The sequence below is a fragment of the Sapajus apella genome, unplaced genomic scaffold, assembly GCF_009761245.1.
Source record: "Sapajus apella isolate SASKATOON/1434 unplaced genomic scaffold, GSC_monkey_1.0 scaffold4, whole genome shotgun sequence".
In the NCBI taxonomy this organism is placed as follows: Eukaryota; Metazoa; Chordata; class Mammalia; order Primates; family Cebidae; genus Sapajus; species Sapajus apella.
In genome coordinates this window covers 30433218-30447695 of record NW_022436944.1, presented here as the reverse complement: position 1 = coordinate 30447695, position 14478 = coordinate 30433218, and the positions used below count along the sequence as shown (strand labels likewise).

Here is a 14478-nt window from a genome sequence, read left to right as displayed (position 1 = left end):
TGCATGGGCTCTGAGTGGCTCCTAAGGAAGGGGTGAATGAAGTAACTGCAGAGCAGGCCACTCTCGCTGCAGAAGATCCCACAGCCACCAGACATTTGAGTTGGCAGAGAAACTGCTTGAAGAGTTGGCAGAGACAAAGCTCAAGGTTATACAGAACCCACAGGGTTTTGCGTGGGAGCAGCTGCAACAAAACACAACTGTAGGCCTCTAAGAGGCTCTAACCTTTGTTGACTGCCATACCTGGAGAGATTAGGGCTGTCTTTTCCATAGGACCAGGGCACATCTGATCCATGTACCGCCCCTTGTCCTCCAGCACCCTCCCAGTGTTCCTGTCTGGCTGTTCCCATAGGAGCAGGCATACAGCACAGCCTCCACTGCCCTGCCAGAGCACTTTTGCCAGTTGGCCTGGGAGCACCTTGGCTCACCCAGCACAGCTGGTGTTTGACCTCAGGGAACCAGAGAACAAAACTATAGGTCCAGTCCCAGGCCCTCAGGTTTAGAGCACACAGCCCAGGAGTACCAAGCTGAGACTTGTGTTTGGAACTTAAGTGGAGGAAGAGCCCTCACTCTCAGAGCACTGGGAAGAGTGAGATACGGGTCTGTGGGGTGGCACAGAAACTGGGCCAAAGCCTCTCCCCAAGGGAGCCTGGCAGTCTGGAACACCTAATAGCCCAGTGATCTGGGTGCAGAAGTCTTCTGACAAACTAGCTGGTTGGGCCAAATTCTGGGCAGTCACCAGGAGACCCTCTCAAGGAAGCGCAAGCTGGGAAGTTCTCACTGCCATCTGCTAGGCAAAAAAAAAACCTAGGCTGTGGGTACCACACCAGTTGCACAGCCAAGGCAGCATTGTCCTGCCCAGGGATCCCTCACCTTTGACCTCCTGAATCTGCAGACCACCCACAGACATACCCAAAACCTGCAGTCTTATCTGGCAGTCCTTACTCTTAAACGCCATCTACTGGGCTACAGCTTGAATTACACCACCAAAAAATTCCAGCCTGAAATTGCCTGAGAAAACTCAGTACAGGATTCTAGCCACAAAGATTCCATATAGGCCAGGCACGGTGACTCATACCTGTAATCCCAGCACTTTGGGATGCCAAGGCAGATGGATCACCTTAGGTCAGGAGTTCAAGACCAGCCTGGTCAACATGGTGAAACCCCGTCTTTACTAAAAACAAAAAATTCCTACAAGATGTACAGCTGCTACCTCTGGAGCTCCTGAGCTGCAGCCAAGCTGGTTCCCTCCGAATCCTCTTCAGCCAAGGCTTCCTCTCTTCCTCTGCGTTTGCCCTCTTCCCACCACAGTTCACAGCAGTTTCAAATAAAGTCATTCTCATTAAAAAATAATAATAATACAAAAAGTTAGCCAGGCATGGTGGCATGTGCCTGTAATCCCAGCTACTCCAAAGGCTGAGGCAGGAGAATCATTTGAACCCGGGAAGCGGAGGTTGCAGTGAGCCGAGGTCACGCCATTGCACTCCAGCCTAGGCAACAAGAGTGCAACTCTTGTCTAAAAAAAAAAATTTTTTTTTAAGACAGCAAAGATCCCATACATGGCCCTCTGAAAGCATCCAGAAATGAAGCTAATTGGCTATACTCAGCTTATACCACAGTCAAACCCTCAAGGGAAATAAAGAAAGTAAAAACAAACTCTAACCAAAGGACAAAGGACAGCAACATCAAAAGAAAAAGGAATACCTGCCTTGACAAATGAGAAAGAACCAGCACAAGAACTCTGAGAATTCTAAAAACCAGAATGTCTTTTTGCCTCCAGATGATCTCACTAGCTCCCCAGCAATGGTTATTAACCAAATTGAAGTGGCTGAAATGACAGACAGAATTCAGAATCTGAATGGTAAGAATGCTCAATGAAATACAGGCCAAAAGTTGAAACTAAATCCAAGGAAAACAGTTAAATGATCCAAGAGTTGAAAGATGACACAGCCATTTTAAGAAAGAACCAAACTGAACTTTTGGAATTGAAAAATTTATTATGAGAATTCCATAATACAACTAGAAACATTAATAACAGAACAGACCAATCTGAGGAACGAATCTCAGAGCTCAGAGACTCCTCCTTTGAATCAAAGAATTTTAAAAATGAATAAAACCTCTCAGAAATATGGGATTATGTAAAGAGACTAAATCTATAGCTCATTGGCATTCCTGAGAGAGAAGAAGTGAGAGTACGCGACTTGGAAAACATACAAGGATATAGTCCACAGAAATTTCATCAGTCTCACTAGAGAAGTGGACATGGCTGAACTCCATGGAGCAGTTTGGAGATTTCTCAAAGAACTAAGAGTTTACCATTCAATCCAATAGTTCCATTACTGGGTATATACCCAAAGAAAAATAAATCATTCTACCAAAAGGATTTATGTACCCATATGTTTATTCAAGCACTGTTCACAATTGCAAAGACATGGAATCAACCTACATGCCCATTAATGGTGGACTGGATAAAGAAAATGTGGTACAGGTACACCATGGACTACTATGCAGGCATAAAAAAGAATGAAATTATGTTCTCTGCAGCAACATGAATACAGTTGGAGACCATGCAGAAATAGAAAACCAAATACCACATGTTCTCACAAGTGGGAGCTAAACATCAAGTACACATGGACATAAAGATGAGAACAATAGACACTGGGGGATATGAGAAAGGGTAGGGACGGAGGGAGCAAGGGCTGAAAACCTACCTATTGGTACTATGCTCACTACCTGAGAGATGGATTCATTCATTATCCAGACCTCAACATTATTCAGTAAACCTTCGAAACAAACCCTTATATGTACCCCTGGACCTATAATAAAAGTGGAAAAAAGTTATTCCAATAAGATGATGCTACTGTGGAACAGCCATGACAGAAATAATAAGCACATGGAAGGACACAGGCGGCAAGTGAGATTTCCTGGAAAGTGAAGTAAGGGGAAAGGGTTTTGTGGTAAGGACGGTAGCATATACAAATGCCTGGTGTGAGAGGGTATGGAACATTTGTGCAACCACAAGTACAGGAATGGTAAGAGAAGGAGACATGAGCAAGTAGGATCAGATTCTGAAGGCCTTCCTATGTCAAGTCAAGAAGCTAGGACTTTAGGCCAGGTGCGGTGGCTCACACCTGTAATCCCAGCACTTGGGGAGGCCAAGGCAGGTGATCACAAGGTCAGGAGATCGAGAACATCCTGGCCAACATGGTGAAACCCCATCTCTACTAAAAATACAAAACTTAGCTGGACGTGGTGGCACACACCTATGATGCCAGCTACTCTGGAGTCTGAGATAGGAGAATCGCTTGAACCTGGGAGGCAGAGGTTGCAGTGAGCCGAGATGGTGCCACAGCACTCCAGCCTGGGCAACAAAAGCAAAACTCCATCTCAGGAAAAAAAAAAAAAGCTGGGACTTTAGCCTACTTCGCAGAAGAATTTTAACTTGGACAGTGACATGATCAAATGTGTTATTCAGAAATAAGAAACAAGAGCCTGAGTAGTGGGAGACAGAAAGGGGCAAATTTGGTACAAATGAAACAACATGGTAGCTGACAGACGTGGTGGTAAAAGGAAGAGAAGAATTCATGATGACTCCCAAGTTTCTAGATTGAACCATTGAGTGCTTGGAATGCCAGATGAGGTTACTGGAGTCCTGAGGAATGTTTCCTGAAAATATTTCAGACAGCTGTTCCTTCCTTTCTATTTCCATTGTACCATCAAGCCTTATTACCTCATGCTCAGACCACTGGAAGGGAAGATGGTCTAATAGACTTCAGTATTCAACCAACCTTATGTCATAGACAGTTCATTATTCTAAAACATCCTTTGATTGTATAATTTCCTTACTTGATTCTTGATCTAAGTGGCCTTCAGATCAAACTGAAATTACCGACTATTGATGTTGTTATCATTGTTTGTTCAGAGGAGTTAATCTTCCTAACCATTGTTTCTTTTATAGGTTGCTGAATAACCATCATGATGATGCCTCTAAATTCATCTGTCTTCTAGCAAAGCCCAACTGCAGCTCTCTAGAACAGGAGGATTTCATCCCTCTACTTCAGGTAATTTTCATTTCCTTTTGAAAATGGATTCTAATTTTGGAGTTTCAGCAGTTTTTTTTTTTTATTTGTAACTATCACGTGTCAATTTTGCTACATAAATTAAGAGATCAGATTTCTAGAAGAGTGGTTTTCAAACTTGTTTTAGTAGTAAGATCCTCTCATTAAATGAAATCTAAAACAGAACGCATAGTAGTAGAAGATAGATAAAACAGGGCTACTCCCACTGAAGCAGTGGAGAGGGGCTACACAGCCTACCCCTTGCCCACCCACAGCAATCACTAAAGCACCTTCCGAAATGTTAAATGCAAGAAGATAACTTCTCTGTTAGGATAGGACATAGCTAATAACCTGGTGGAAAGAAAGAAAAGGCCATAATGTTACCAGAATCAGTCTTATGAATGCTGGGGTCTTCACTCACTGCCTGTTGACTCTTTATTTAAGTACAGTTTTTAAATGCTTGGTTTTCTGATTCTTCAACCCAAGATATGTTTGAAACAGAAAATTAGAGTAGGAAAAGGGAAGGAGGATAACTAGAATCAAATGTACAGAGATCTGCAAAAACATTTGCTACCAGACTGCAAAAGTAGTCAGGACAGTAAGAAACACTAAGGGGGGGAAAAAAAAAAAAGACACAAAAGCTCTAAATGTACTCTAGTCTGGGAGTAATTTAGGATAACGGCAGTAGTCCCAATCCCATTACCAGATTTCAACTGAGATTAGTAATTTATTTTAGTAGCATAGACTCTGTATTACTTGTCTAGAAAACTCGCTTATAGGGAGCAGCTTTCAGTGATAGAACCAGATAAATTAAACAATGGTACTGTACTTCTCATTTTTCCTTTTCTATATGTGAAATTTAAACTGTGTGTTGTGTACCCATATATTATACATGTAAAAAAGGGTAAGTCTCAGATCTGAATGAATAAGCCTCAGATCTATCAGAAGTATAAGTTTCTGGATTTGAATTTCTGACTTTAGCCCTCATTTACCAAGTTGATGGTTATTTTTAAACTAGAACTTCATGAGGTTTCTCAGCCTAGAGCTATGCCACAGTTCTGAGGTCGTACATGGTACCAAAGTATTAGGGTTGGGAGTTACTGCTGAGACATCTGCCATCCCTGGCTAGAAGATTCCCTTCAGATCCAGAGGTCTTTGCTGCTTCTGTGCCATGTGTCAAGCCCTAGAACCTTTGGTGAAGATGCCCATGGCCCATCTGCCTGGATGCACATACAGCTGTTTTCTTTTGAGGTTTTAGCTGCCTTTCTAGGGGTGTTGCCAGGCACCAGGATCCCTTTGCTCCTGTTACTCACAGACTTCTCTTTCTTTTTCCTGAGGCTAAGAGATCTTCTACTCTGAAGAAGTCTCTTCCTGCCATGTTCCTTTGTGCTTCTCTGTCTCTGCCTTCAATTCTCCTTCCTTGTATTGTCTGCTTTCCTTCCAAGTAGGGGTGAGCTCCCTATTCACCACTTCAGGGCAGAGAAGAAAAGTGACTTCAGAATCTTAATGGCTTTTATGGTACTGTGTGCATTGTAGGCTTGTCCACTACATTTGGTCTAGTTGACCTTTGTTACAGCTTTAGCGAGAAGATATGTCCAACAGAAAGAGCCTACTTGGAGAGTGTTTCTATCTAGGCCTTCCCATGGGAATCAGTTACATATCAGTATTGGACCTGTTTTTACTATACAGTTCTTCAGAGCCTGAGATATTACTTGTTTAATATTCTTATTTTCATATCTAAATATTTGGTTTTTCTTTCTTTCTTTTTTTTTTTTTTTGAGTTGGAGTCTCACTCTGTTGCCAGGCTGGAGTGCAGTGACGCGATCTTGGCTCACTGCAACCTCCGCCTTCCGGGTTCAAGCAATTCCCCTGCCTCAGCCTCCCAAGTAGCTGGGACCACAGGCTTAGACCACGAAGCCCAGCTAATTTTTGTATTTTTAGTAGAGACGGGGTTTCACCATGTTAGCCAGGATGATCTGGATCTCTTGACTTCATGATCTACCCACCTTGGTCTCCCAAAGTGTTGGGTTTACTGGCGTGAGCCACTGTACCCGGCCATAATATTTGGTTTTTCTAAGCAGATCACAAATTCTTTGAAGTTAAGATAAGCTTTTCCTTCCTGTCGAATGTGCATCATTGTTTTAGGTGTTACAGTAAATCCTTGTTAGCTCTTAGAATGGATACCTAAAGAAAGGCATAAAATACATGGAAATAGTTGAGGTTTTTTTAAGTTCTATTCATGGCTGCCTGATTTTTTTTTTTAAGATTTTTGCTTAAATATACTCACACAAAACACCCAAATCACATGTGCACTAGTCGATGAATTTTCACAATGTAGGCATATCCATATAACTAGCACACAGATCCAGAAACAGTACTACTGGCACCTGCAAAGCCCCTCTTGCTCCATCCCAGTCACTGCCACCCAACGATAACCACTGCTCTGACCAAAAACACCACAGGGCATAGATTTTTAATTATAGTAACAATTTTCCATGCTTAAAATGTGAAGTTTGCTTCTGATATTATTTTATGTTCAGGGCTTTTGGGCTTGTCTAATTTACATTATGGTTTTGATTATCCTTAGGCTCATCTACTACATGGTTTTGTTCCCCTCAAAAAAATACTCATGAGAGCGAAGATTCTTAATAGTTTTTGGTGTTTAATTAATACCTAATAAATATCCAACATGAAATATTCCTACCTATGTTTTGTGAAATCTCAGATCTTCAATATTTGAACTACATTGTAATAAAACATTAAGTTTTATTACCGGTTCTCTATCTGCTGCCCATCCTCCCTCTCTAAGTCCATTCTTGGCCTTGCTCTGACCCTACAAACTCATCTTTGGGGCGCTCTTGATGACTAACTTCTGGTTGGATCTGGGCAATGGGAAGCATTGCCAGTAAATGGGAGGGCAGAGGAGAGAGAAGCTGGCATTTCTTCCCTGCTCTCTGCTTCAGCACAGTAACTGTATCTCTCTATAATAAAGCTTCTGCTGGACAGCCCTGTGTCCATGGTTCTAGTGCTTACTAGGCTCTCCTTTTGTTCCTTTGGCCCTCAGGACTGTAACAGTATCCTCCTATCAATAGTCTCTGGGTGCCTCATTATTGCCTTGTTTTCCCCTTTCATCCTACCCACAACTCTATACCTAATCTTTTCATGAAAGCTTTATACAGTGAATTCTTTTTCCTGTGGGGACCCTATGCTGACTGATGAAATTCTGAGTTTTATCAGAGCTTTAATAAAAGCTTTGACAGGAATGTAAATTAAGTTTATACTAAGAAAATTAGAAACGGACAACAACAAAACCATAATTATGAGTTAATGGACATTTATATACTTCCCTTAAATCTAAGGAGAAATCTTATCTAAGAAGAGGACTTGTGAAGTATTCTAGTAAAAGGGACAAACTAAGTAGACACATTATCCTCCCATTCTTTCCCAAACCCTTCTGAAGTTAAAGTATAGAAATTAAAAGGGAATAAACCCATGGAAGCCAATGGAATGGTAGAGAAAATCGGTGTATAAGAAATCTCAACATATTTCTTGAAGATAGAACGTGACCATATGTCCTTTGCGGGGCTATGGATGGAGCTGGAGGCCATTATCCTTAGCAAACTAATGCAGGAACAGAAAACCAAACACCGCATGTTCTCATTCGTAAGTGGAAGCTGAATGGTGAGAACTTATGAACACAAACAAGGAAACAACAGACACTGCAGTCTACTCAAGGGTGGAGGGTGAGAGGAGGGAGAGGAGAAGAAAAGATAACTATTGGATACTGGGCTTGATACCGTACCTGTGGTGAAATAATCTGTACAGCAAAGCCCCTTGACATGAATTTACCTATGTAATAAGCCTTCACATTTACTCCCAAACCTAAAAGAAAAGTTCAAAAAAGATTCTGTGATCTTAAAATTGTAAATAAATAGTTCAATAGTAACTGGATTTATATGGACCAAAAAAAAAAAAAACAGAAAAAACGTAAGTGACCAGAAGTAGGCTAAGGAAACCACAACCTAGAATGAGGAGCTGTGTGTGGGCTGCAGTGGAGAAGTGAGTGCCTATGCTCATCAAGGCCCAGAGCAATTGTAAACTCAGGGTTGGTTGACCTGATGAGAGATACTGGAAATGGGGATTCATTGAAGGTTGGTATATACAACAATCACTAGTTGACTCCTTTCTTGGTTCACAACTGTAAAGTGCAAGCTGGCATTTATTCACAAGCATGAACATGCTAACAAGACAATAAAGCATGCTAAGGCTTCTAATGTGACAGCCGCAGATCCAGGCTGTCCTTATTTCTCTTTATTTTGGCAGTTGGGGATCTAGGGAGGTCTCACCAGTTTACTCTGTAATAATGCCTGTCAGTCAGCACACCCACCCTAAATGCACAGAACCCTGAGGCAGATTTGGCACTCAAGAAAGACACCTGTTGAAAGACAGACCTACTTATATTTCTACAGAGGAAAATTATATTAACTACTTTGTCCTTAAATATGAATGGACAAATCATATGAGGAAAACGATAATCATAAAAGAAAAATAAAGGTTAAAAAAGCACATACACAGAAAAAGTAGCCCAGAAAAGAAAGAAAACTAATTCAGGAAACAAAAGAGATGCGAATTTCTTTTTTTTTTTTTTTGAATAAATATGGTGTTTTATTTTCTGGATTATAAAGTGAAGAAGTACTTAAATACTATTATTTCTTTACCCAGTGCTTTTGATTTCTAAGCACTTTTATTTTAAAATGTGAATTATGGCTGGGCACGGTGGCTCACGCCTGTGATCCCAGCACTTTGGGAGGCTGAGGCGGGCAGATCACAAGGTCAGGAGATAAGAGACCATCCTGGCCAACATGGTAAAACCCTGTCTCTACTAAAATACAAAAAATTAGCTGGGCATGGTGGCGCTCACCTGTAGTCCCAGCTACTTGGGAGGCAGAGGCAGGGGAATCACCTGAATCCAGGAGGCAGAGGTTGCAGTGAGCCGAGATTGTGCCACTGCATTCAAGCCTAGCAACAGACCGAGATGCCATCTCAAAAAAAAAAAAATGTGAATTATACAATCCCCCCACACACACACCTCCCTATAAGCACAGTAAATACTAGTTTGCCATGACAGCTCAGCATATTTCACAATTCTTAACACTATTCTATGTGGAATACAAAATGCCTTTTTATCTGAATTAACATGCATTAAAAAAATTAGTATATGTGAAAATAAAGGAATTATAAGTCAGTAGGAAAGATGTTAAGATAGAAGGATCAGCAGTCAGCTAGCTCAGTAGATTATGTCTACATTTATTTTCTACCTTTATAAAACAAGAACTTGTCAACAGTCTTAGGTAGATGGTCAAGTCACGTATTTTTACCCTGATGCCATTAATCACAATGCCATGAGATAACTGCTATTTGTTTAGTCTCAATTTCCCATTTGCAAGGAAACACATTAATTCAGTTTTCTACTCACTATACATGTAGGGATGTAGATATCTCATTTGAGTTACCAGAGTTTTTTATCTTTATATCTAAAAATCTAATCTGAAAATAGTAAAAGCAGAAAACACTGATCTAAAACCTTAAATACTACTGCTCAGTGTATGCAATAAAAGGTAATGTTTATAAACATTTCAGTATTTTAAAGTATATTTCTTTAACTTCAAGAATCTTGAATTTCCTTGCTAGAAGGCTTTTTTCCTCAAAGATTCCATTTAGGCTTACTTTGGTGTTTAGGATCTCCAATTATAAATGTAGAGGAGATGGGTATGCAAGATAAAATTTAAAAGTCAGACATACTTTCTATCAAGGTACCTAAAGAGAAACATGAAGTACAAATGGATCACAGACCTGAGTCTGTTGGGTTGGTGAAAGGAATCAACACCTTTACATTGCTCAATTTTTTGATCAACTGTAAGAATTTAATTGCTACCTCAGGTCCATAGGCGGGACTTCTTCCAACCCTCTTATCTGCTGTTGCTTTCTGAGGTGCCACAATGCAAATGCTTAAGGCATGAAGTGTAAATGTGAAGACATAGCTCTTCCTGGATACATAAACCAATCTAGCTTGGAGATTACAGGTCCTGTCATGCCTCATTCTCTGTATTCACTGACCATGCTGCTTAAATCTTCACAGAGTGGATCTTTCTCTGCAGTACTATAACCACATGAGCCAACTGCTGTATTTAACATCTGCCTGCCAATGGACAAAGTACTTGATACAGAGGTTGTTCATAAGAAGCTTACTAACTGTGGTTTGCACCCTAAGAATCTGGAGCAGCTTAGTGAAATACCATTACTTGGGAAATCATCTTTACAGAATGTGGTGATGAGAATTTTTAAAAACCAAATTATACATACTGATATAAATGATTGGGGAGAAGAAGCAAATCTGTAGAGAAGAATTGCAAACAGTTTAGTAGACACTGCAGTCTTAAAGAGGGGAGCATAAATCATCATTCCTTAAGAGTGGGCTGTGCATAGTGATTTCAGGAGTAACTTTACAGTGGAGGAACCTGACAAATACTATCTCAGCCTGATGATCAAGGCCAAGATCAGCAGTCATCAATCATATTGATAGTATGTACCTTTGATGAGATATGTTGCAAAGGGCATGTTACTTCTGTGGTCTTTCTCCCAAAAATCCATAAACCCAGTCTAATCATGAGGGAAACATCAGGCAGTTTCCAGCAATAGAACATCCTATGCAATACCTTACCAGTACTCACCAGAACTGTCAAGGTCATCAAAAGTAAGGAAAGTCTAAGAAACTGTCACAGCCAAAAGGAGTCTAAGGAGACATAACTAAATAGAATGTGATGTCCTGGATAGAACACTGAAACAGAAAGAAGACATCAGGTAAAAATTAAGGAAATATAAATAAAGTATAGACTTTAATGTGTTGATATTGGCTTATTAATTTTAACAAATGGACCATATAGCAAATGTAAGGTGTCAATAATAGGGAAACCTGGGTACAGGATATATGGGAACTCTCGGTGCTATTTTCTCAATTTTTTGTAAACCTAAAACTATTCTAAAAAAAAAAGTAATTTTAAAAAATGCTATATTAAGAAAGGTTATATAAAATAAGAACCAGGTGCAGTGGCTCACGCCTATAATCCTAGCACTCTGGGAGCCCAAGGTGGGTGGATCGCCTGAGGTCAGGAGTTCCAGACCAGCCTGGCCAATGTGGTGAAATGCAGTGTGTACTAAAAATGCAAAAATTAGCCAGGCGTGGTAGCAGGCTCCTATAATCCTGGCTGCTTAGGAGGCTGAGGTATGAGAATCGCTTGAACCTGGGAGGTGGAGGTTGTAGTGAGCTGAGATCAGGCCACTGCACTCCAGCCTGGGCAACAGAGCGAGACTCTGTCTCAAATAAATAAATAAATAAATAAATAAAATAAAATAAAACAATCTTATACCATATATAAAAATCAACTGAAAATGGATTAAAGACTTAAATGTAAGACCTGAAACTGTAAAGAAAACATAGGGGTAATGCTGAATGACACCAGTCTTGGCATTGATTTTTTTGGATATGAACCCAAAAGCACAGGCAATAAAAGGAAAAAAGGACAAATGGAATTACATCAAAGTAAAAAGCCTCTGCACAATCAAGGAAATAACAGAGTAAAAAGAAAACCTACAGAATGGTAGAAAATATTGGCAAACCATGTATCTGGTAAGATGTTAATATCCAAAATTTGTGAGGAACTCAGAACAACTCAATAGCAAGAAAATACCTTATTTTAAAATGGGCAAAGGCAACAAGTATGTGAAAAAATGTTCAGCATCACTAATCATCAGAGAAATGCAAATTAAAGCCACGAAGTGATATCATCTCACCCCTTCCCCAGTTAAAATGGTTTGTATCAAAAAGACAGGCAGTAACATGCTGGTGAGGATGCAGAGAAAGGGGACTCCGCCCATACATCGTTGGTGGGAATGTAAATTAATACCCATGGAGAACAGTAGGAATGTTCCTCAAAAAACTAAAAATAGAATTTCCAAATGATCCACAAATATCCAAAAGAAAGGAAATTAGTATATCTGCACTCTGTGTTTATCACAGCACTATTCACAATGCCCCAAATATGGAATCACCCTAAGTGCCAATCAATGGATGAAGAAAATATTGTGTATATACACAATGGAATATTATTCAGTCATAAAGAATGAAATCCTGTCATTTGCAGCAATATGGATGGAACTGGAGGCCATTATGTTAAATGGAATAAGCCAAACACAGAAAGACAAATATCACATGCTCTGATTCATGTGCAGGAGCTTAAAAGGTGGATCTTGTGAAGATAGTAGATTGGTGATTACCAGAGATCAGGAAGGGGAAAGAGGAGGGAGAAGATGAAGGGAAAAAGGGAATATAAATGTATTTATTGCCACTAAACTATACACTTAAAATGGTAAAGATAGTAAATTTTATATTTTACCTCAATACATTTTTTTAAATGGCAAAGAATCTGAATAAACATTGCATAAAAGGAGACAAGTGATGGCCAACAGGTATATGAAAAAATGCTCAAAATCACTGATTATCAGAGAAAAATAAACTAAAACCCCAGTGAAATATCATGTCACACCTGTTAGAATGGTTGTTATCAAAAAGATGAAAGATAACAAGTGTTGGAGAGGATGTAAAGAAAAGGGAATCCTTGCACACTGATGGTGAGAATGTAAATTGGTATAGCCGTTAAGGAAAACAGTTTGGAGGTTCCTCAAAAAATTAAAAATGGAACTACCATATGATCCTACAATCCTACTACTGGGTATATATCCAAAGGAAATGAAATCAGTATGTCAAAAGGATATCTACACTCACAGGTTCATTGCAATATTATTCACAATAGCAAAGATACAGAATCAACCTAAGTGTCAGTGAATGGAGGCATAACAAAAATGTGAACTAGGTATTGAAGGAACAAAGCTCAAAATAATAAGAGCAAACATCGTACGGAATGAGCAACTACAATAGTATTGGAAGTTCCAACCAGGCAGTCAGCCAAGAGAAAGAAATAAAGGGCATCCACATAGGAAGAGAGAAAGTCATACTCTCTGTTTGGAGACAACATGAGCCTATATCTAGAAAACCCTGTAGTCTCAGCCCAAAAGTTTCTGAAGCTGATAAACAACTTTAGCAAAGTCTCAGGATACCTAATCAGTGTGCAGAAATCACTAGCATCCCTATATGCCAAAAACAAGCCAAGAGCCAAATCAGGAATAAACTCCCATTCACAATTGCCACAAAAAGAATAAAACACGTAGGAATACAGATAACTAGGGAGGTGAAAGATCTCTACAAGGAGAACTACCAACCACTGCTCAAAGAAATCAGAGATGACACAAACAAATGGAAAAACATTCCATGCTCATGGATAGCAAGAATTAATATTGTTAAAATGGCCATATTGTCCAAAGCAATTTATAGATTCAATGCTGTGCCTATGAAACTACCATGACATTCTTTACAGAAATAGGAAAGAAACTACTTTAAAATTCATATGGAACCAAAAAGAGCACGAATAGCCAAGGCAATCCTAAGCAAAAAGAACAAAGCTGGAGGTATCATACTACCCAACTTCAAACTATACTACAAAGCTACACAGGATTGTACTGGTACAAAAACAGATGCATAGACCAATTGAACAGAATAGAGAACCCAGAAATAAGACTGCATGCCTATGACTGTATGATCTTTGACAAACCTGACAAAAGCAATTGGGAAAGGATTTCCTATTCAATAAATGGTCCTGGGATAACTGGCTAGCCACATGCAGAAACCGGATGCCTTGCTTATACTATATACAAAAATTAACTCAAGATGGATTAAAACTTAAATGTAAAACCCAAAACTATAAAAACCCTGGAAGACAACCTAGGCAATATCATTCAGGATATAGGCACAGGCAAAGTTTTCATGACGAAGATGCCAAGAGCAATTGCAACAAGAGCAAAACTTGAAAAACAGGAGCAAATTAAACTAAAGAGCTTCTGTACAGCAAAAGAAACTATCAACAGAGTAAACAGACAACCTACAGAATGGGAGAAAAATTTTACAAACTATGCATCTGACAAAGGTCTAATATCCAGCATCCATAAGGAACTTAAATATATTTACAAGAAAAAAAAAACCTCATAGGGCTGGGCGCGGTGGCTCAAGCTTGTAATCCCAGCACTTTGGGAGGCCGAGGCAGGTGGATCATGAGGTCAAGAGATCGAGACCATCCTGGTCAACATGGTGAAACCCCGTCTCTACTAAAACTACAAAAAATTAGCTGGGCATGGTGGTGCGTGCCTGTAATCCCAGCTACTCAGGAGGCTGAGGCAGGAGAATTGCCTGGGCCCAGGAGGCGGAGGTTGCGGTGAGCCGAGATCGCGCCATTGCACTTCAGCCTGGGTAACG

At 40.0% G+C, this 14478-nt stretch overlaps 1 protein-coding gene and 1 pseudogene across 6 annotated transcripts in view; both read left to right on the top strand.

Moving 5' to 3' along the window:
* Positions 1 to 14478, top strand: part of PPP2R3A (protein phosphatase 2 regulatory subunit B''alpha) — a 172052-nt gene that overhangs the window by 93917 nt on the left and 63657 nt on the right. For all 6 annotated transcript variants that reach the window (XM_032265761.1, XM_032265751.1, XM_032265727.1 and 3 more), the window contains one exon: positions 3956 to 4058. In XM_032265761.1, coding sequence (XP_032121652.1) covers positions 3956 to 4058 — 103 coding nt within the window. The remainder of the gene's footprint in view (positions 1 to 3955; positions 4059 to 14478) is intronic.
* On the top strand, positions 9091 to 11228 carry LOC116541551 (annotated as a pseudogene).